The following is a 21796-nucleotide window of genomic DNA, read 5'->3' on the forward strand; positions in this document are numbered from 1 at the left end:
ATTCTGGAAGTGTGACTGATTAGGAAACATCATAATTGCATTGCATTTCCCGCCGAGATTCTCAGTTTTGTTAAACTTCATTCCCCATTCAATGCACGGTCTAGACCAGACTAATTGAGTGTCTACGGTGTTGATTCAGACTATTAACCATCTGTGCCTCTTCCTCCCTCTCTCTCTCTTTGCCCCTCTTCTCATCCCTCTTTCGTCACCCATGCTCCCTCCTCTCCCCCCATCTCTCTTTTCTCTGCAGGAGTTTGGAGGACTAGTAGAATGCTGAGTATCTTTCCTCCTCGCAACTGTTCTCCACCCTGCTCTCCATGACCTGAGAGCGCCACCACAGCGGGAGGAACGAAACACCAGAGAGAGAGAGAGAGGAAGAGGAGGGCAGAAGGCCAGGGACGGAAGGAAGGGACACACTTTTTTTTGTTGTTGTTGTTTGTTTTCCCTTTCCGAAATGGCGGCGACGGAGGCCAATGCGGCGCCGGTGGTCCAGGAAGATGGGAAAACCCCAGAGAGCAAGCCGGCAGAGGCAGAGCAACCGGCTAAAAACGCCAACGCAAACTCAGAGACTGTCAACAGTGAAGTTGTCGATAAAGATGGCACTCCTGTCAACAGCGAGGTTGTAGATAACAAAGAGACTGTGACGAACGACACAGCGGCGGCGGCGGCGGCGGCTGAGGAGGGAGAAGCAGCGGCACCTCCTCAGAGCTCGGAAAACGCCTCCTCTCCTGAGCCCAAGACCTCGTTCCTGGACTCTTTCCTCAACAAGAGTGGCCTGGGAAAGGTGATGGGAGGAAGGAAGAAGAAAGAGCATGCCACAGCCGCTGGAGGAGGAGAGGAGAACGCAGCTGAGGGAGGGGAGAAGGAGGGAGAGAAAGGAGGCGAGGAGGCTGCAGCAGCTGAGGGAGGAGCAGAGGGAGGTGCAGAAGAAGAAGCAGCAATAGAGAAAGCTCCTGAAAATGGAGAAAAGGAGGAGGAGAAGAAAGCAGAGAAGGGCAAACCGGTGGAGGCGAAATCCACAGTTCGAGATCTGATCAGGAAGCCGGTGGCGAGGATCTTCTCCCATCGCAGCACCGAGAAGAAGGACGGCGCCGCCGCAGAACCCCTGAAACAAGTAAAGGTTCGGTCCAAGTCTCTGGACCGACTGGAGGATCCAGAAGCACTTAACACCGCAGACTCCACCATAGAGGAGGGAGGAGCGTCAGGGGGAGCAGAGGGAGGCGCAGAGGAAGAACAGAAAGCCTCATCCTCCTCGACAGCCACCAAGCACATGAAGCGCTGGCACTCCTTCAAGAAGCTCATGGCTCAGAAGGCGCACAAGAAAAGTGGAGGAGGAGGCGGAGAAGACTGTAAGGAGGAGGGAGCAGAAGCAGAAGGAGGCGGCGGAGACTCCTCCACACTGGATTCCAAGGAGTCGGGGCAGAAGAGGTGGAAGCTGAAACGCTCCTGGACCTTCCAGGGCCTGAAGAGGGACACATCCATGGTCGGCATCAGCGGCAAGGCCAAGGGCTCCGACAAAGACTCCGCTGACAACGTGAAGCCAGAGGAGGTGGCGGCAGTGGGAGGAGCTGAGGGAGGAGAGGAGGCTAAGGCAGAGGGAGGAGCAGAGGAGGCCAAGACGGAGCAAGGGGAGGAGAAGGAGAAGGCTGAAGGAGGGGAAGAGGTGAAGGAAACAACGGCGGGAGGTGGCACGGTGACGCACCACGCCAACGAGATCTGGACCTCCTTCAAGAAGCGGGTCATCCCCAAGTCCAAACGCGCCAACACAGAGTGCGCCCCCAGCGGGGAGGAGGACGCAACTGCAGCTGCCGCCTCAGGTGACGGGACACAAATACACAGTTAGAGTAGAGCGATGACGACAAGTTGCAAATCAGTAACCCCTATATTACATTCAGAGAGGTGAGGTAGGAGACATTTTCCCTCTAAACCTCTCAGATAGTTCCATTTAAACAACTGCCTGAGGCCCACACTGCTTCAATCATCCAATGTTATACAAACATATTAGAGAAAAGTCCACAAAATGAAAACAAATGTGTGTGAACTGAAGTTCCTCTACAGCAGGATTGGTGTGTAACCAATCCTGCTGTAGAGGTTTATCCCTACAGTTTTTGTTTCATGCCAACATTCATTTTCATCACACAAGCTGTATTAAATGAGCAGACGTTCACATGTTGAACCAAACCTTACATATGTAGCCAAGAGTCTTTAAAACAACAAGCTTTTTGCTCAGTATCACCCGGTTGGATATGTAAGTCATTGAAAGGTTCACACTCAGACGCTGTGTCCACACTCAATTCGCCTCTAACCAGGGAGCGCCAGACAGGAGTTTGCGGCTTGCTAACTCTGGGAGAGGTAATGTAATTGAACATTCTCCCAAATAAAATATTCAACGTCTGATGTGAAATTCAAATCACACTGTAGCTTCAGTCAACAGTAAAGACTAAATTTAGCGTGCTTCTTGCCCCTGGCTGCATAAAGAATATGGTACAAAAATACAGAACCCCGGGCTCATTGTATTTATAAGATTTATTTAAGCTCAGAACATTTTCGCCTAAATTTCTCTTGCAATGAGAACAGCTCATGTTCAGAGGAAAGCATATGAAGCCAAAAGTGGCCAGAAAACACTGAGAGATGCTGAATGTGCAAAAAATACAGAGCATTGCGAAATCTGATTTCCACCTGGAGTTTTGTGATAGTGATTTATCAAATGTAGCTGGTGAGGAAAGTTGAGTCTTGAGCACCCAAAGAGCCAGAGACTTTTCAGGCGTTGCTACACAGACACCCAAGCTGAGCTAAAAGCAGAGTAAATTCTGGACTTACATTTCCCTCTAGTGGCCAAAAATATATTAAAGCAGCGTTAAATATCTGTATCACCTTGTAAAAGAGGTGAAGTGTTGTTTCTCTTAAAAGTAATTTTAATTATTTTTAGGTTTTATCAATGAAAATCTCATTCTACATAAAGAAGCTTTAACCCTGAATCTCTTCTTCCCTCCAGGTGAGGAGGGAGCAGCAGAGGAGGGCAAAGATGGCAAGACAGCCAAGGCCAAGCGCACACATTTTGGCCGTGCAGTTTCCCTGAAGAACTTCATCCTACGAAAGGGCAAGTCCACTAGTGTGGACCTGGGTGAGGGCACCAAGGAAGAAGAGGAGGCCGCGGACAGAGGAGACGCAGCGGAGGAAGGAGGTGCTGACGGTGAAGCCGCCACAGCGGCCGAGGAGACCAATGACAAGGATGCAGAGGCGGCTGAGAAGACGGAGGCGGTGGAGAGCGGAGGAGAGGCAGCAGGGAGCGAAGGGGAGGCGGGGAAGGAGGTGGAGGAGACACCGGCCGACGCACCGGTCACCAATGGGGAGAACGGCTGCTCCAACGGCACAGCAGAGGAGCACGCCACACACAATCACCAGGAGGAGGAGGAGGAGAAGACGACGGGGGGCAGCCCCGTGAAGAAGACCAAGGAGGCAGCAGGAGCGAAAGAGGAGGCCAACGCCAAGATCATCAACGCCACGGCGGCTGTGAACAGCGGTGAGTTAGAGCACGCCGACCGGGACTCTGATGAGCCACTAAACAGCCGCAGCAAAGACGGAGATACTAACAACAGACAACAACAACAAGGGCCAGCAGTAACAAACAATAGCAGTGAGCAAACTAAAAGCAGCCGCCAAGAACCTGAGCTAGCACTAGCCGTTGGCAGGGAGGAGGAGGAGGAGGAAGGGGCGGGAGGGGAGGCAGAGTCGCCACAAAATGGAGGTTGTGACGATGGTGCAGGGTCATGTGACCAGGGAGAGAGGGAGGAGGAGGAGGAGGAGGAGATGAGGAAGAGGGATCTTCGAGATGCAGCAGTGGCCATCGTTCAGAACGTGATGTCAGCGGCAACTGACCAATTAGAAAGGGAGCTGTGCGTCGACAACGGCCTAAATGGATGTCACGACGCCGACGTGCGACACTAAGAAGACACAAAATACACACATTTATGCACAGTGGAAATACACCTTTCATGTACTTACACACATGAAATACACTTAAATATACGCATGCAAACACACACGGTAAAGTTTAACACATGCTTTCTTTCCAAGAGTTAGACGAGAAGATGATCAGTATAAATCTCATGTCCCAAAACTATATTTTTCACACGCACAAGTAAAGCCGCTGTATCTGCAGAGCCACATGTTGACTTCCCTGTGTGATCGTATGATAGACACAATGCAGCAGTTCTTCCTAAGTCCCTTTAAAGAAGCTGTAGTGTAGTTAAATGTTTCTTAGTAAGTGTCACATGTAAATAACTGGAAGAGAGAGAGACGGAGAGAAGCAGCCCTTTCATTTGCTGCCTGCTAATTTCATTAAAACATCAAGTTCATGAACTGCCAGACAACAAAACTAAGTAACAATAACAGGGACTCAGGCGGCCGTGCAGCTACAGTTGGAAGCTGACTGTTCGTGAACTAGTATGAAAAATAAATATCTGATGAACTACGGCATGACGCAGCCTGTTAGGCACTGACGAGAGGACTTCACTCCTCGTTCGTACCATTTCACACGTTCCCACCGCCGGACACCGAGCGTCGGTAGGTGAAAACCAGAAGGTGCTCTCTTCCCTCCTCCATAATTTATCAGTCCCAGCCTCCTCTCCATTCAAGTGCAGTGTGATGCTCGGTGTCCGGCAAACCCCCTCGCTGCCGTGAGATTTACTGGAAGCCTCTTTAAAGCTCAAACTCTTTCGCTAAAACGGAACTCTGTTTAACAGCTAGTGTTTGGCTCACTGAGGCCTGAGGTGAACACCTGTTTTGGGGGAGTGGCTTTAGAGGGAGGCCTGAAGGGGGGGGTTTATGCAGTTTTAAGTTGTTAGTTTCTACAGCGTTGCCTACCTCTACGGAAGCCCTAAGCGGCCATCTATTCAAATATTTTTTTACTCTGTTTTCCCGTGATAACGGGATAATTTTGTCGTGATCTCGAGATAACAAACCATAGCTGAATACAGGAGTCGGCAGGTGCGTTTCTTTACAATCATTTCAGATCAAAATTATCTGTGTCACTGCTTAGCTTAGTTAGCACTTAGCACAGGGCTCAAGTCTTCAAGTTGTTATGAAGAGATTCAGGGGAATCCAATCACACATTTCCCGACGGCTATTTCAAAGGTTCGAAAATAATGTGCAACATTAAACGGATTCCCCTGAATGAGAAGCACAGGAGTTTCCTCTGCCTGTGAATGATATGGAAATGCAAAGTCCATAGGTTGATGGATGCGGACCAATCACCGGGATGCACAGAGAGAGGAAGTCCAAAGAACTTTGTGGAAGAGGATCATGGAAAAGATTTTAAAAAACCATGAGGATCAAATTCACAATCCTGCAACTATGAGTCTAACGTTCTACCAACTAAGCTAACCAGGGACACTGAAAATCACTCTGAAATTAGCGTTGAGAAACGTTACTGCCCACCCCTGTGTTAAACTACTGTTTTGTTCGAGATCACGAGATAATCATGCCATTATCATGGGAAACCAGAGTAAAAAAATATTTGAACGGATGGCCGCTTAGGGCTTCCGTATACCTCAGCTTCAAGCACCATGTTAGATATACAGTAGAAACTGCTTATGTTGATCACAGAGCTTGGGACAAAATCATTCCTTTACAAATACTGTTTAAATAATCCGCTTACAGTGTTCAGTTTGGGCCTTTTTTCATACATGACAACATGTAGGAAGTGGCTCAGTAGCCTTTTTGCACTACTGACGTTACTGTATTTCGAAACAGCACACTACTGTTTTATAATTTGAACCACAGTAAGCTATATTTATATAGCTTACTATATATATATATATATATATATATATATATACAATTTAATGTGTATATTAATTTTAAGTGTTTGAAACAGCTGTTCTGTATTTTCATCAGTAAATAGCAAAGCACACATAATAATTATCCGCTTATAATGATTCATTTGACCTGGACTGTAGTAAGAGGTTTCCACTTTCAAAAACTATCCAATCATGATTAGAACTTGGAAGACGAGATTATTTAAAAGTCTAGTAACCTAGTAGTAATAGTAACTCTCATATGCTGATTAAATCGCAGAAGTACGGCCTCTCCACTCGCCACTTGGCGAGTAAAAAGTAAACACCCGTGTGTACTGCGGCTTTCAGATTTAAAGGTTCAGTGTGGAAGTTTTAGTTGCATCTAGTTGTGAGTGTTGAGAATTGCCTCTCTTTTTAAGTGCACAGGAGAAGCTACGGTGGCCGACAGTGCGTTTGACTTCATGCCTGGTCTCGCTGCATTTTTCTTTGCAAATGCCACGAGATCAGTCATTGATCTCGGCTCACAGTAAGCTACCTCAGGTAGAATGTGTCCGACTTGATGGCGCCATTTTTATTCCCCACCCTGCAAACGCCTGCAGCTCCCGTTAGACTATGAAGTTGGTGAAAGTCAGTCGAAATCAGTACTTCTTTCTTTTTCTTCTTCCTAACGTAAAGCACGCTCTTTTGCGCCGTTTGTCCAACATGGTGACGTCCCTGTAAGAGGACCTGCGGTGTATGTAGATAGAAACATAATGATTCATTATGTAAGGTCTTTATACACCACTGAACACATAGATATGGATGTTATGTTGCATTTCTGTCAATATATCCTCCTAAAAATGACAAACTGGACCTTTAGGTTCTACTTTTTTCAACTTTGTGCCCATAGCATAGAAAAAGAACACTTCACTTACAACTGAAACAGCTGTGAAACTGGCACGTTGACATGAATAGTTACGGTAATAGGCATTCAAAATGAAACTGACCTGCATTTTGGCCGCCCTTAGAGCCCAATAAACACTAGCTACGCCTGTAAAATAAAATAAAATAAAATAAAATAGACTTATAACATAAAAAAGTTTTCATCCGTTGGCTGAAAACACGGCTGCAACAGCTTCTCTGTAGACTCATGGTGCAAGGCTTCAAGGAGAACATTATCTGATATTGTCATCTCAAACTTTTACTTTCTTTTTATGTATGCAGCCCTACTATTACTCCTACAGTAAGTCAGGCCTATGCACCATTCGTTTCATGGAAGTAATTTATTTATATGAATTTGCACGTTTGATTCTCCTCTGTACGCAGACAAGTCTTCCAGCCAATAAAGTCGTCACAGAAATAGTTAACTACTCTCGCTCATACAATAATAATAAGGGATTCCATGTTTTAACTGGAAAGTCTTCTGTCTTCCTTGTCGTCTTCCATGCCGATGCTGAATGAGCCCAAGCTGCAGTGACACCAAAATGATCTCAGGAAAATTTGCACACAATTTTTACTTCAAGAGTTCAAATTAAGCATTTGATTATGTTTTGGGAAGGCAAGTACACAGTAAACTCGTGAGATCACCTATTTTAAAAAGAAAAAAGGATGCTGCAAGACTCCTCCTTATTCTTTATTCATGCACTTTAGTTTTTTTTCCATTTCAAAACACAGTGTGAGGAACGCAGAAAGAATAGAGGACAACATTGGTAGCATGTCCCTCACATGGACTCGACAAACCATTTGTGTGACGAGAGTGCGGTTGTACTAAAACCACCGAATGCTTCAGTGCAGACCCCCCCGATCTTCATGTTTTGGGCCTCCCTCCTCAATCCTCCAGCTAGCTAGCTCTAACTAGCTGTAGCTTTGGTAGTTAGCTCTCTATTTGCTGTGGAAGAGAAAAGCTGGTTTAGCTGACATCAATAGAGTTGAGTCCATCAACGGATTAGCGGGCAAAATCAAAGTGTCACGGAGCCTCTTCAACAAGCCAGATTAACTAGCCTTCTCTCTCTCTCTCTTTCTCTCTCTTTCTCTCCCGCTCTCTCGCTGTCAGCCGTCTCTCTGGGGGAAAGTAAACAGAAAGTATATATAGACAGGTGACATACCAGCGCATGGTCAGGTTATTTGATTTCAGGGTGGAAAAAATAAGTTTGTGAACGCCGAGCACAAAAGGACAGTCAAAACACTAAAAGAAGAAAAAAAAGGCACAAATACAGGTACAGGACAAAAAGAGGAATTCTGAAAGACAGGTTGTGCGTCTTCCTGCAGGTTATCATGTGATGATGAGCTTCCGTTATAATAATGTGACGACACTGTGTCGTATTTTTCTCTTGTGTTGTTGTTGTTTGCTTTGTGTACGTCCTTAACACAAAATTAACTAACTAACCCAACACTAGAGAGACCAACATCTGTCCTAAACCACTAAACACACATATAACCCTTTTATAAGACTGTTTATTATTATTATCCTTTTTTTAATACATTTTTTCAATCTCTTCTGTTATCATTTACCAGACAAAAAGGCGGGAAACGTGTGAGGCCACACACAAAGAGGATTAGAACTGCCCGGGATTCGCTGAGCAAGGAGCTCTGAGCCCCGCCCCCCTTACTCCTCCTCCCCGTTCCTTCCTTCATCCCTCCTCCTTCCTCCTGAATAAACGGAGTAATCACGTGTTAACAGATCACCATGGTGAGAAAGAGTGAGAGAGAGAGAGAATGAGAAAGACGCAATTCATTTAGATGAGAAGTGAAAAATAATAATCACTCAGAAAGCAATAATTCAGTCCCTTCTTTTCCATCCATCCATCATACATGCATACAAACATGTACATTCAGTGTTTTTATTTTTCTTCTTTGCTTGTCTGTGAGATTTTATATTGTCTACGAGAGAAAAGAAAAATGCAGAAATGTAAAAAATGAAAATTGAGACATTCCACTACCCACCCCCCACATTTCGCCCCGCCGTCCTATTTTCCTCCTCATCGAGCTACTTAACTCTGCTCTGTCTCTACCGACTCCTGTTTGGTGGATTTAAAGAAAGAAAGAAAGAGAAAAAAAAAAGACTGTTAGTTTTATAATGACGGCCATTTTGTTTTGTAGTCCCCCTCAGCCCCGCCCCTCCTCCCTCCCCGTCCGTCCCAGTAGATATTTGACAGTACAGCGGGATCATGTTGCTACACTATATAAACTGCCCTGAGGACTGCCACTTCCCAACCAACACTGCAATGTCTTCAGCTCTGTGTGTTTAATGTTTTTAGACTGTTATATTGTGTACATGAATTTAAAAAAAGAAAGAAAAACACCACCATCAAATATTAAAAGTCAAAATGTTTTTCTTTTTTTCCTGTTTGGTTTGAATTCTCTTTTTTTGGTTTTATTTTCTAAAAAACACATCTTCTCACTGTTACCGCAGTCTGACGATATGCTGTAATAAAAAAATAATAACAATGATGATGATGATGACGATGATGTTTTGTTGGTCCAAGTTTTCACATGTCCGCTAGCAAATTGTCAAGAAAAAAAAATAGTACAATAAAGACTAAAATCTAACAACTAAACTGCAAGTCATTGTGGGGTTTTCTATTTTTATCTGGATGATTGAAGTGTTGTGTGCAGACGGGCGGGTGGAGGGTGGACGGGGCGGGGCCTCACGCTGGAACACCATTGGATGCTCATTAATCTGTGTATTGATAATCTCATCCTTTTACGTAATGGGCGGAATAATACGAGATTTTCTTTGTATTAAAGTAGATCTGTATGTATCATCTGGCAGCAGGCTGCTGGTGTTTCATGTAGACATGCGAGGACGTCCATATGCCAGCCGCAGTCCCTTCACACCACCGCTGTTTTTTATATTTTCAGATAAAACTCTACAAAGGACACTGTGACCTTTGACCCTCTGGTTACAGAATGTTTTAGTTAGTAGAGTAAAAAAATACCATTGAAATTTAACTAAATTTATAAAGAGACAGAGAACATGTATATTATGAAGAACCGGGACACAAATATCGAAATATTTTTGGTAGGGACTGTTTTCATGGTGTGGTCTTTGTAGAGGTGAATCTTGATGCTACAGCAGACAATTTTAGATACTAGTTCTCCCGTTTCAATATGACAACGTGCACAAAGCCAGCTCCAAAAAGAAATGGTTGTCCGGTTTGGTGTGGAAGAACTTGACTGGCCTGCTCAGAGCCCTGAACTCAACAATATCCAACACCTTTGGGAGGAACTAGAGTGCGTGCCAGGCCCTCTCGTCCGACATCAGTGTCTGACCTCGCAAATGCTCCTCTGGATAAACAGGCACAAAATCTTGTAGAAAGCCTTCCCAGAAGAGCAGAATCGATTATAGCTGCAAAGGGGAACCAACTCCATATTACTGCCTATGGATGAGAAAGGGATGTCATCAATATAATGTGTCCCAATACTTTTGTCCATATAGTGTAGCTGCGGTCACAGTCAAAGGAAAACCAAGAGCGTGTGGACCATCTTGTCTCAGGCAAGTCCACTTTGCTCCAATGAAGGCAAATCATAAACGTGACAGCATATAGTAATATTTTAGACCATTACTTCCCAACCTGGGGCGTCCCCAAAAGGGTCAGCAGAAAAATCTGAGGGGTCGCTGGATGATGAAAAGTTAGGAAATGAGACACTCACTCAGTGGTGAAACTGGGGATCTTTGTGTTTCAAATGAAGCTCCCAAAGTCCTCAACAAGTGAAGTTCAACACAGCACAGAGGTGGCAAAATGAGCCCAACAGAAAAGTTATTTCCTTAGATGGTGGGGGGAAAAAACCTGAATACAAAGGAGGTTTCCAGAAAATGTTTCAGCCCATGCTTTTTCTCCTTCTGTCTCCAATTTCTCTTCACACTTCACATTTCTCTCACCATTTCAAATTAAGAGAACAGTTTTTCCCCTCACCATCCTCAGCTTCTAATTTTTTTTAATACCTTTTTGGGGATGCTCGATGTCGTCATGGTTGCTGCGTGGGCTTCTTCTGTCTTCTGGAAGGTGCTGAAGAGCCAGAATCACGTGTAGCCGAGTCCGTCCAGCGCTTTAATGAACTGCTTCATTTCACTGTATCTTCAGCAGCATCTTTCCACTGTTTCCTGTGTTGTAGCAGGTACATTTTAACATTAGTAGCACCTTCAAAGCACACACAAAAATCACCAGTTTCTGCACGTGCTGGCAGGTTTAAAGTGATACAAGAAATATGAAAGGTACATTTCTCAAGGAAGGTTCAAATCAAGGGCAACTGGACTGGTTGAAGATATCCGAAGACGTTTGGAGGCTTCTTCAGTTCTGATTTTAACCTTTCTTGGATGACTGAGAACCTTCCCAGACTTCTCCTTGGTTACTATTTTCCTGCTGAGGATGTCTGGTATTTTCAGCTGTTTCAGCATTTTCTTGAACAAGTATCTGCTGCTCAGATATGAGAGCTAAGGCATCATTATTGAGATCATGTCGAGTGCTCGGCGGGGAAGCGTCTCGTCAAAGTGTCCTTGAGCCAAACAGTGAACCTGCTCGCTCAGTGAAAGCAGATCTGAACGTGCGCTGCTGCTGCTGCTGCTGCTGCTGACACACCTTTAAAATGAACAAAGGAAACTGCAGGACACGTCAGGAGGACTGAGGGAGATCGTGGAGAGGTCAAATTTCAGGATATTTATTTATATATTTATTTACTTACATACAATCTGTGGCGGGACGAGACAGACCTGTCAAAACAAACAGTCACTCAGGGGAAATCTGTATTTGCTGTATATCTGAAGTCATCAGGTCTACAGCAGAACTTAGGAACGGATTACTGCAGGATTGGGAATTTAATTTGACGTTTATGCAAATTCTAACTTCTCTCAAAACATTATGCAAGTGCGCAGAAAGGATGCAGACAGACCTGACACTGATCTTTATATGGCAATTATCTCTTGTATGTCCGTGTATTTCTACAGTTTAGTTATGATTACGTAAAAATGTTTTGTAGGTTTGAGTCGCTGACAACCAAAGGCAGAGCCAGGAGGATGTAAAATTAGAGCATAATTAACCCTCTATGGTACCCATTTTTGGCCTGTTACACCTCCACCCAACATCCCAAAATATGATGCATTACTTTAAAAGAGTTGCAGGGCTTTAAGGAAACCAATAGCATTGTTAAAGTTTGTCACATTAGGAATCCTTTTACTGCTGCCTTTGACACATAGTTCAGCTCCATTTTCCCTCAAAATTTCATTATTTAATTTTAAAATGGAGTTGACGATGGATGGATGAATTATAAAATGGAAAATGTTGCCTTGAAGCAAAATCATACCATTATGGCATTTTCTGGTGTTGTGCATTAGGTTTATATACTGTTCATGTTCTCTCATTTTACATTTGATAATGTTAGTTGTAATAACACTGTACTAAAAATGTTATTACGCTGAGTAATTTAATCTTACGCTTTGTTGTTCCACCTGCAGAGCACATACTTATATTTTAAACACATTGTTCTTCCAATAAGAGGATGAACAAAAAAGTTTTCTATGGTTTATCAAAAAAAGGGCACTTCCAGATGATGGTAGTGAGGATGAAAAAGGATTTAGTAGTGAGGAAACAGTGAGTTGCTGGAAACAACTTCTTTTCACTTATTGATAATGTGATGCATTTTGTCGACTTCCATCAGTACTGAGCCACAGACGGCTGCGAGGTAACACATATTTTAACGTAAACTTTCTTGAAATTTGCATACTCTCTTTAACGCATCCATTCCTATAGGCGGTTCCACAATGGTACAATGAGGCCTGAGGGTAACGTTTAGACAAACAAACCTATGTAGAGAGTTTATTTTTTAAACTGGTAAAATATTTGTATTTTAATCAATTTTATTCAAACTTTAAATAATAATTCTCTTTACCGTTATGGTACAGTGTTGCTTTAAGGCAAATTTTATCCTCAAATATATATTTTTAGACCTTTCTAAAAAATTATGTTTACTTGGTCCATTTAATGACAAAAAACCCACAATAATATTTTCTTTTACCCACTGGCAAAATAATGTGTACCATAGAGGGTTAAATCATACTATACTATCTTGTCATTTTGGTCACGCCAAAAAGACATTAAAGAGGTACAAAGACAAAGTACAATGAATGAACTGTGTCATCACGCATGTAAAGATGTGCCTTGTAAAATGTTCTAACACGTAAAACTTCACATAAAACTAATTAAACTAATATTCTTATTAATTGGACTCTGTGCTAAATTCCACATCACTCAAAATCGAACTCTTCCATAGCTGACAGCGTCCCTCTGAGGGTCGACGGACCACACGTTGAGACTCACAGCAGCAATAATAACACATGTCTAGCCGTCTGTAAAGTGTGTGGTGACGATAATTCCCTACTGTCAGTTGAAATCGGCAGCATACTGTCTTGCTGTCAGGCCAAATCTCTGGGATTATGTTATTACTGCCGTAATGCCAGAGTACAGTAGCTACACACACACACACACACACACACACACACACACACACACACACACACACACACACACACACACACGCTTTGTGGTTTAAAGACGTTTCAAAGGACAAAGCGTGGTAATAATCATGTCAGTTCTGACGCTGCGTTGGAGTGTAAATGCACAGCGATGAAATCCAGACTAACACAGAGCGTCCTCAGGAACCTGGAAACAGCTTTGAATAGCAGATGGAGAAAATGTCGGGATAATCAGAATGTCTGAAGTATTACAGTCATCTTTAGATTTGTCTTTAATTGGGTTACACATAAGGTCAAAGACGTGCAACGAGGCGGAACAGATGGATAATATGTCAGGATTACTAAATATAGAGCAAACACCTACATATATATATATATACATATATATATATATATATATACTGGGCTGACAAGCCAGGCTTCTGTTGTCATGCTTAGATTAAACTACATTAGTAGATTTACATATGGGAGGAGTTTAGCAAAGTCCTGACAGCAGCTGAGACTGACATTTAGGCTACAGCTGCTATCATTAGATCAAATTACAGCCTGCAGATGGAGGATACGGGGTCAAGTTTAAAGACATTTTAAGCACAGAGATGATGTTAGGATTGAGATAGAGCAGAAAAGAATTAACACTAGCTGGTGTTGTATTTGCATTAATACATGCAGTGAAGTAGGCAGTTAAATACATCTAAAGCCCCTGCTAATGTTCTCTAGAGGCTGCTACATTCATTACACTGTGCAATGTCAAGTGGATAAAAAGCACAACATGCTGTTATGTGAAACTTGTTGTTTGACTGCTGGGGTCAAGTCGCAGTTGTTGTGCAAAGCCAGATTTTCAATAAACACACATCATAACAAAGCTTACAGACCCCAAATAAATATATATATACACACACACACCGAGCTTCTGCTGGGACTCTCGCTCACATTTATTCATTTGGCCCTTTCATCCGCAGCAGCGTACAAACGAGGTCGAATCCAAACCACAGTAGAAACCACGAGGAGAAGCCTTGAAGTGCAACACCTCTCAGCTTCAAATCCCAAAAGTTCCACAAGGTTTCAGACACTCTGGGAGGTGAGGAAAAAAAGCCTTAAACATGGCAGGAAACTCCAGAGGAAGAGAGCAGGAAGTTAGAAAATGTATATTGTGATTGTTTATATTCTGATGCAGTCTGTAGCGTCCTGCGCCTGCTTTTCATTCCACGCACCACTGTGTGCAACTATTTACCCTTACAGCATCTGTGGTTTGAAACTCTGTAGACAGAAGAAGTACTCAAGGTGCAGTTGGATGTGCAAGGAGAGAATAAGGTTTTAAAATGGCTTCTGCAGAGCAACAAAACTGGGAATTAGGACGTTCGAGTGTGCTACAAAAACAAACACCAGTGCTGTATGACACGTTAAAACACCAGCACCTTCTTTTTTTGGATTTGTCCCTTTCTCTGCAATATATTGACGTTCTGTGATAAGGAATGCTGCACAACTGTAGAGGACTGAGCATTGTTCAGTCTTGTTGTCGTGCATTGCAGATATTCTGTTCTGTAAATCATTCATCTAAAGCGATTGCATACAGGTATCAGGAGTAAGGTCACAGGCGCTCGAAAGCAAGCGAGGGACCAACACCTGTCGAGGAGAAATTTGGATCTTGTCGCGCTGAATCTGAGCAGTGCAGGATGTGACCCGCACGGAAATCAGTTTGCTGGTTTGTAGCAAGGGGGTAAGCTACAGACAGTGAAGCCGACCAAAGCCTGCATGGAGACATCCCGTCGCACGAGAGAGATGTAACCGTATTGCTTAGATTATAAACTCTCTGTGAATCTAAATAAACTATTCGGCCGTCAGTGACGCTGTGTTGGTGTTTGGCAGATGAGCCTCGTAGGTGGGCTGATTAATCAGTGACAATCCGAGTCCCACAAACACTCTGAGCCGAGACACTTTTGTTTGTGCAGCCATGCAGCCACCGGAACTATGCGTTCTGCCGCTGCCGTGGACGTTTGGTCGCCTCCATCTTGGCCAATTAAGAAAACTACAGCCAATGACAGCCAAATGGGAGGTTCCATGCAAATTTAACGTTCATCAAAGTTCATGGGAAGAGAAGATATGCATTTGCTTTTTTAATGTTTAATTTGCCCTTTCGCTCGCATAGAAGGGACCTGCACGTCAAGCAAATGGATTGGTTGATTCAGCTCCCGTTGGCAGGCATCTGTACGCATTAACACATAGTGGAATATAAAAGGAAGAGCTATGTGAAGTATCTGAGGGACCTCCGTGCACGTTCACCTACACGCGGCTCAGAGAAGTGCTGCTTGACCGGCGCTCGGTGATGCCACCGATGAGTTGGACTCAGCAGGATGGTGCATGTCAAGCTGCCAGCAGTGTGTCGGCTTCCAGGGAGAAACAGGTGTGTGTCGCAGCACAAGTCAGCGCGTGTTGCCCTTTAGAGGCATAAATGATGTCCTTCGGAGATAATGTCCTTTTGACTAAGAGCCAGCTGTATGATATAACATCGCACACCGTCAGAATTCAGGTGGTCATCACGGCCGCTCCAGCTCCAGCTCCAGCTCCAGCTGCGGTTTAAAGGCTCCTGAACTGATGTCACAAGGAAAAAACTACAACATCAGACCAGAAAAAATAAAGCTAATAATTTTATTTTCAAGTTTTTATTATTAACTTTTTGATTTATTTACAAAGCAAACAGCACAGTACAACACACAGAAGCTGCTACGTGACACCAAACGCAGAGACACAAACCTGGAACACATTTAACTATGAAGACATTAAACTCAAGAGTTTCTCCCCAAAATGAGACACAGATATAAAATTCGTACTTAGTCTTTCCACATTTCAGAGCAACAATTCAGAAGGAACAGATGTTCAATTCTTAAAAAAAACTGTCGGTACTTTTCCCTTTCATCTACACGTAACGGCCCTATAAACTAACTCAGCTGTGTGCTTTCACTGTGGCAGATATTTTGGTGTAACGAGCTTTGATTGTGGGTAATAAATTCAATCTCAAAGGCTGACACATTACTTTGATTTTATACACAGGCTGTAATTACAAAGAGAGAAACACATTTTTGAGTTGTCTTGGCTCTGTACTCCTGGACTACGGGAGCTAGCTGTCAAACATGTCCTGTGTAAACTGAATTTGTTTTTCTGCTGTAGGTCTACTTTACGAGTGCAGCTGCGTTATGTAAGACAATACAAATATTGGATCAGAATCTGCAGACAATACATATTAAAGACTTTAATATAGTGGACTTATTATATATATTATTTACTTATTATATATTATAAGTTTATCATGTCATCCATAATTTTAGTCTCAAACCTTGCTGAAACAGACAACAACCAAAAAACAAACAAACAACCAAAATAAAACCCAAAACGTTTAATCTGATGTTCCTGATAAGAGCGAACAGACTGCGAGCGGCTGCAGGCCAACGGGAGCAGGCAGCAGAGAGGGAGAGTGGACTTTTCCCTGCGGCTGAACTGGATGATGTATGGAGCGTTTAGTCCATTCAGACAAGTCCCTGTCAACCCAACACACACACACACGAGTGTGTAGTGCTCTCTATGACAGCAGCCATTATCGCTCTGAATGACCTGTACTGGCTCTGTGTGTGTGTGTGTGTGTGTGTGTGTGTGTGTGTGTGTGTGTGTGTGTGTGTGTGTGTGTGTGTGTGTGTGTGTGTGTGTGTGCGCGCGCGCAGAACATCCTGAATCTGTGTGAGTTAGCAGACAGTGAAAGTTAAATTTCATCGTTTGTGTGAGATCAAGCAAATAAAAAGACCATAGAGAGAAGTTTTGTTTCTGTGCACGAATAGATGTGCATGCTCTGGGGTTTTGTCTGACAGGGATCCTACTTAAAGTTCATTTTACAGTTAAATGGAGACTAAATGGAAATGAAAGGTGACATGAATGTAGAGCTGAAACAATTCATCAATTAAATCGATTACTAGAATTTATCGACGCAAATTCTTTGCATCAAGGCTTCGTTTAATCCATTTAACTTTAAAGCACACGGTTTCGCGCGGACATTTGTTACTGCTGCACGACGTGCTTGCGCTGTGTGAACACGTCATTATGATGGAGCGGTTTGCAAAGTGGAGGAAGAGAGAAAAAAAGAAGAAAGTGTCCAAAGTCTGGGATTATGTCAAGCTGAAAGAAACCAACAACAACTCCGTAATGTCACAGTGTGTCCACTGTAAAACATGAATGTATGTACCAAATTCAAAGGTGGTCCATCTGAAACCGCTGGATGAAGTCACTAAGGTTCATCATCTGGAAGTTAATATTTCAGTGCCAACCTGCTGCTGGCGCTAGAATAAAAGTCAGGGTATCACCAAAGTCAGGAGGACTCCTCCTCTCTCTAAATGAAATGGCAATGAGATAATTCAATCTGGACCGGATAACCGACACTGTCCCGCCCAGAGCCGTGCCGCTAGCACGACTAATACAGAAAAGGCAAAGGTGAAAAATACAAAGAGAGTGTTCTCTTCCAAACTGCCTCAGTCCTCCGTTCAGCCAGCTCCATCAGCAGCCTGATGGCGTCCAATGGTTCGGTCGCACAGTCGGCTTGGTGCATCACCGCCTTAAGCATGTTTTATGCTACAGGAGTACCTGCGATGTGCACGACAGGGACGCTCTGTGTATGTCAAGGCTCAGCTAACAACTAGCAGCTCGCTAACAGGCTGCCGCCGAGGCGACCACACGGCACCTGGATGCACACCAACATCAACAAGTGACGGAAAACGCTAAGAATGATTCCTGCGGAGGTGCAGCAAATCAGTACTTTCTGCTGCAAAAACACACAGAAAGAAGACACAAAGAAAAAGGGAAACAATAAAATCAAATCCTTCTTCACTCAAAATATACACAGTCCATGTTCAAACTTTAGCAAAGCTGGAGCAGTACTGATCCAACGCTAGAACTACCTTCAGTGACGAAGCGCAAACCTCCACAAGAAAGAGAAAAAAACTCCCAACAGCAGTGAGGAGAGCTCTTGTTGTGAAAACAAAATGTCTGATGAGACAATATTCCAAAGACCTTTCTGCATGTAGATGATGAAAAGGCAAACATGCCGCCCTGTAGCAGAGAACCTCATTATTTTGTCAAAATATATAGTTGTATATATATATATTTAGAAATATAAATACAAACAGGCAGTAAAAATAAAAAGCATCTGTGAGCGATTTTACTCCCAGTATATTTACAATCAAGGCTTACAAAGCTCATAAATTCAGGGATTGAATCACACAGCGTCTTCTAAAGCAAACACTTGTTCTTTCATCCATCGGTTCATCTATCCCTCCTCATCCCTCTATCCTCCGTCTTATTTATCCGTCTGTTTACCAGACTCTTTCTCCATGTTGCCTCCATTAGTCCGTCCTCATCTGCTTTACTCCATCTTGGACATCTCAAACTTAGTCGTCAAGGTTTCCTGCAATAGAAAACACAGTTTGGTCATGGCAGCTGAGAAACCTTCACGGGGCTCCAGACTAACTTTTTCATTGGTTGCAACGCCACAAAATTCTTCACACCACCACCATAACAGTATATTCTAACCTGCTGTCATTTCCCAAACACATTGAGAGTTCTGTAAATGACTCCAAACAGGAACACCAGCAGGTAAATGTTCACAGCACAGAGAAACAAAAATGGCCCAAACTTCATGATTATGTGTGATTTAACTTACAATGACGCGCAGTTCCTCTACAGTTTAACTAGATGCCGCAGCAACGCAGAACGCAAGAACTGTGACTGGTCAGCTCGGTAGCATCACATTTCCTCCAAGCTCCCAGGAAGTGCACTGTGCTTTGAAGCCGGTTTTAATGGCGGCCAAACAAGCGGCTGTAAAACGGTGGATACTTTCTTTGAGCATCACAACCTCCACAAACAATTTAGAAAGTCTAGAAGAGCCGCACAATTTTTATCTGACTCCCATTCAGGGGAGGGCTAAACGAAGTTACAAAAATATAAATGTATGGTTACGTGCGTTGCCAACGTCTTAGGTATCGGCGTCGTGTCGCTGCAGGAGTAGAAATCCTGCAGCCCTTCTTTGAGATGAGGCAGATTGTTAGAAAATGTTTTTCCTTGCACTCTGGAGCCCTGCTTTAGCCTGGTAATCTCTGTCTGTGTAATTTCTGTCTTAAATGATCATCACTGATCCATTTGGCTTTCTTTATAGCTCTTGTCTTATGCACAGGGGAGTTTCTGTAGAAATGACACTGTCCTCTATCCCCGTTACAGCCCTGAATATACTTGCTTTTAACTACGCATACGCGTACGCCAGATGTCTGTGAGGGATGATCCAGTCCTGGTCTGCCCCCTAGTGGATTCGGTTTAATCATCCAGGGTACACGAAAAGTACACAGGCAAGTATGTGAACAGTGCCGTCTGCGACGCCGACACCCGTCTACGCTTTGTTAAAAAGCAAGTATATCTGGGGTTAATCCAACACTGAAAACAGTCCACAACAAATGCACATTTCCTCCTGTTTGAGTAACAGTTTCCGGCTGTTTTAGGAAATGACTGAGCCCTTTTAAAATGTATATCTAGTAGTGAACCATTTTTAAAGATTAAGGTAGGCTTACTTGTGATCAGGGCAACAAGGCAACGTGCAATAAACATACAAGCACCTTAGCAAATGCACTTTAACTTCGGTTCAATGGAGCAATGTGCAACAACCACACTTGCACTTTAATCCATGTTGTCAACGATGTCCTTTTTCTTCTGTGTTTATATTTTCCCCTTGTGAAGTACAACATGTCGATGCTTCTCGGGTTCTTGTTGTGTGTTTTTGTGATTTTTATGAAGCAACACTGCACTGTGCCCGAGCAGAATTCCCCCTTGGGGACAATAAAGTTAACCTAACCTAATTACAGTCCTGCGAGCGCCACAGATACCAGATCTCTTTTGCATTTGATTTATTGATTGCAGTCAGCATGTAAAGAGAACTTCAACAAATCTAACAATAAATGCATCAGAAATAATAAATAAATGAAGGTTTTATTTAACAAATAAATGCCTCTGGACCACAGCTAAACTAAAAAGTGCTTTACATAAGCTGCCATAAGGACGTGAATAGCTATTATTTCCCCTTAATTTCATCCTCTAATAAGGGAGATTCATTACATTGTTAGAGTTAACGCCCATGTCGAACAGCCTGCTGTGGAAGGAAGCAATATCTTAATGTGAGCCTTTCTTCCATCCTTCCTTTGTCCTCTTTGACTCTTCCCCTTCTCTGCCCTTCCACCCTTCATTCACTCTTTCATTCCTCACTACAGCAGCGCTCAAAGCGCTTCATACGTTCTATGGATTTTAACATCTCCCCAGTGTTCACACAGCAGCTTACATAAGAAATTGATTTTACATAAGAGGTACTTAGTTGATTGCTGATCACTTAAAACGGTTCCAGCTTGGAGATCAAGGAGTAAATAATTTCGGAAATGGTTGGGATAAACAGCCAACAGAGGAGACAAACAAACAGATTTTAAACGGGTAACGTCTGATAAAACAGATTCTGACTGCAGGAGATGATATAAAATCAAAGCTTTCTTTTCAAGATGATCATTAATGGCTGCAGAAACACACACAGACGTCACATTGTTCTTCTCGCCATGACTACAGAGAAGAGGATAAACCACAGTGTGATGTAACTGTGGCAACAACAGATTGTCTGCCGCCCTCTGCTGCTCACATTTACAGCTACAAAAATCAAGTGTGTGTGTCTCCTACAGACATATTCAGTGGAAATCTTGTCTGAGGACCTGTTCTGTAGTAAAAAGTGCCTCATTTGTGTTTAAGTACCACATTGATTGATTTACGATATTTTATTTACATTTATACAGACGCCCTCATTTCCTCTTCCTCCCCAGTGTCCACATGTTTTTGAATACATTTACAGCTTGTACTTGAGGTTGTATTTTTGAGGGTGTTTTTATTGTAGTTTACAGGAGATGTCCATTCCAACCTGACATCAAATAATATCTGAAAAAAGACATAAATACCTCCGTTACTGTGCATTTGTCTGTACATATTAGCTTACTTTTACTCTAAAACCAGAATTATTTTCAGGTCTGAGATAATAAGGTGAATTTTTAATATATACAGTATCTCACAAAGGTGAGTACACCTCTCACATTTTTGTAAATATGCTGTAAATATCTGATTCTATCTTCTGTGAAGAAATGGCACAATGTAGTGAGTGTACAGCTTGTATAACAGTGTAAATTTGCGGTTCCCTCAAAATAACACACAAGGTGATGGACTGGCCAAGCACGTCTCCAGACCTAACCCTAAAGCATCTGTGGGGCGTCCTCAAACGGGAGGTGGAGGAGCGCAAGATATCTAATGTCGCCATGGAGGAGTGGAAGAGGACTCCAGTGGCAACCTGTGAAGCTCTGCTGAAGTCCGGGCCCAAGAGGGATTTAGGCAGCGCTGGGAAATAATGGTGGCCACACAAAATATTGACACTTTGGGCCCAATGTGGACATTTTCACTTTGCGCTTCACCAGCGGTTTAGACATTAACGGCTGTGTGATGTGTT

The 21796-nt window shown here is 43.2% G+C and overlaps 2 protein-coding genes across 3 annotated transcripts in view; one reads left to right on the plus strand and one right to left on the minus strand.

The window, feature by feature from the left end:
* si:ch211-137a8.4 (cyclic nucleotide-gated cation channel beta-1) overlaps window positions 1-9334 on the plus strand; it is a 37651-nt gene extending 28317 nt beyond the window's left edge. For both annotated transcript variants that reach the window (XM_038693376.1, XM_038693377.1), the window contains exons 2-4: window positions 251-1817; window positions 2996-3523; window positions 8292-9334. In XM_038693376.1, the coding sequence (XP_038549304.1) occupies window positions 455-1817; window positions 2996-3523; window positions 8292-8314 (1914 nt within the window). In that variant the 5' untranslated portion in view covers window positions 251-454 and the 3' untranslated portion in view covers window positions 8315-9334. The remainder of the gene's footprint in view (window positions 1-250; window positions 1818-2995; window positions 3524-8291) is intronic.
* A 6543-nt stretch (window positions 9335-15877) lies between these two features.
* zgc:162698 (uncharacterized protein LOC560165 homolog) overlaps window positions 15878-21796 on the minus strand; it is a 29969-nt gene continuing 24050 nt past the window's right edge. Inside the window, exon 20 of the mRNA XM_038693378.1 lies at window positions 15878-18688. Coding sequence (XP_038549306.1) covers window positions 18647-18688 — 42 coding nt within the window. The 3' untranslated portion in view covers window positions 15878-18646. The remainder of the gene's footprint in view (window positions 18689-21796) is intronic.

This window comes from Micropterus salmoides, unplaced genomic scaffold (genome assembly GCF_014851395.1).
Source record: "Micropterus salmoides isolate LMB-PRFRI ecotype aquatic unplaced genomic scaffold, ASM1485139v1 Ms_hic_scaffold_3, whole genome shotgun sequence".
Lineage (NCBI taxonomy): Eukaryota > Metazoa > Chordata > Actinopteri > Centrarchiformes > Centrarchidae > Micropterus > Micropterus salmoides.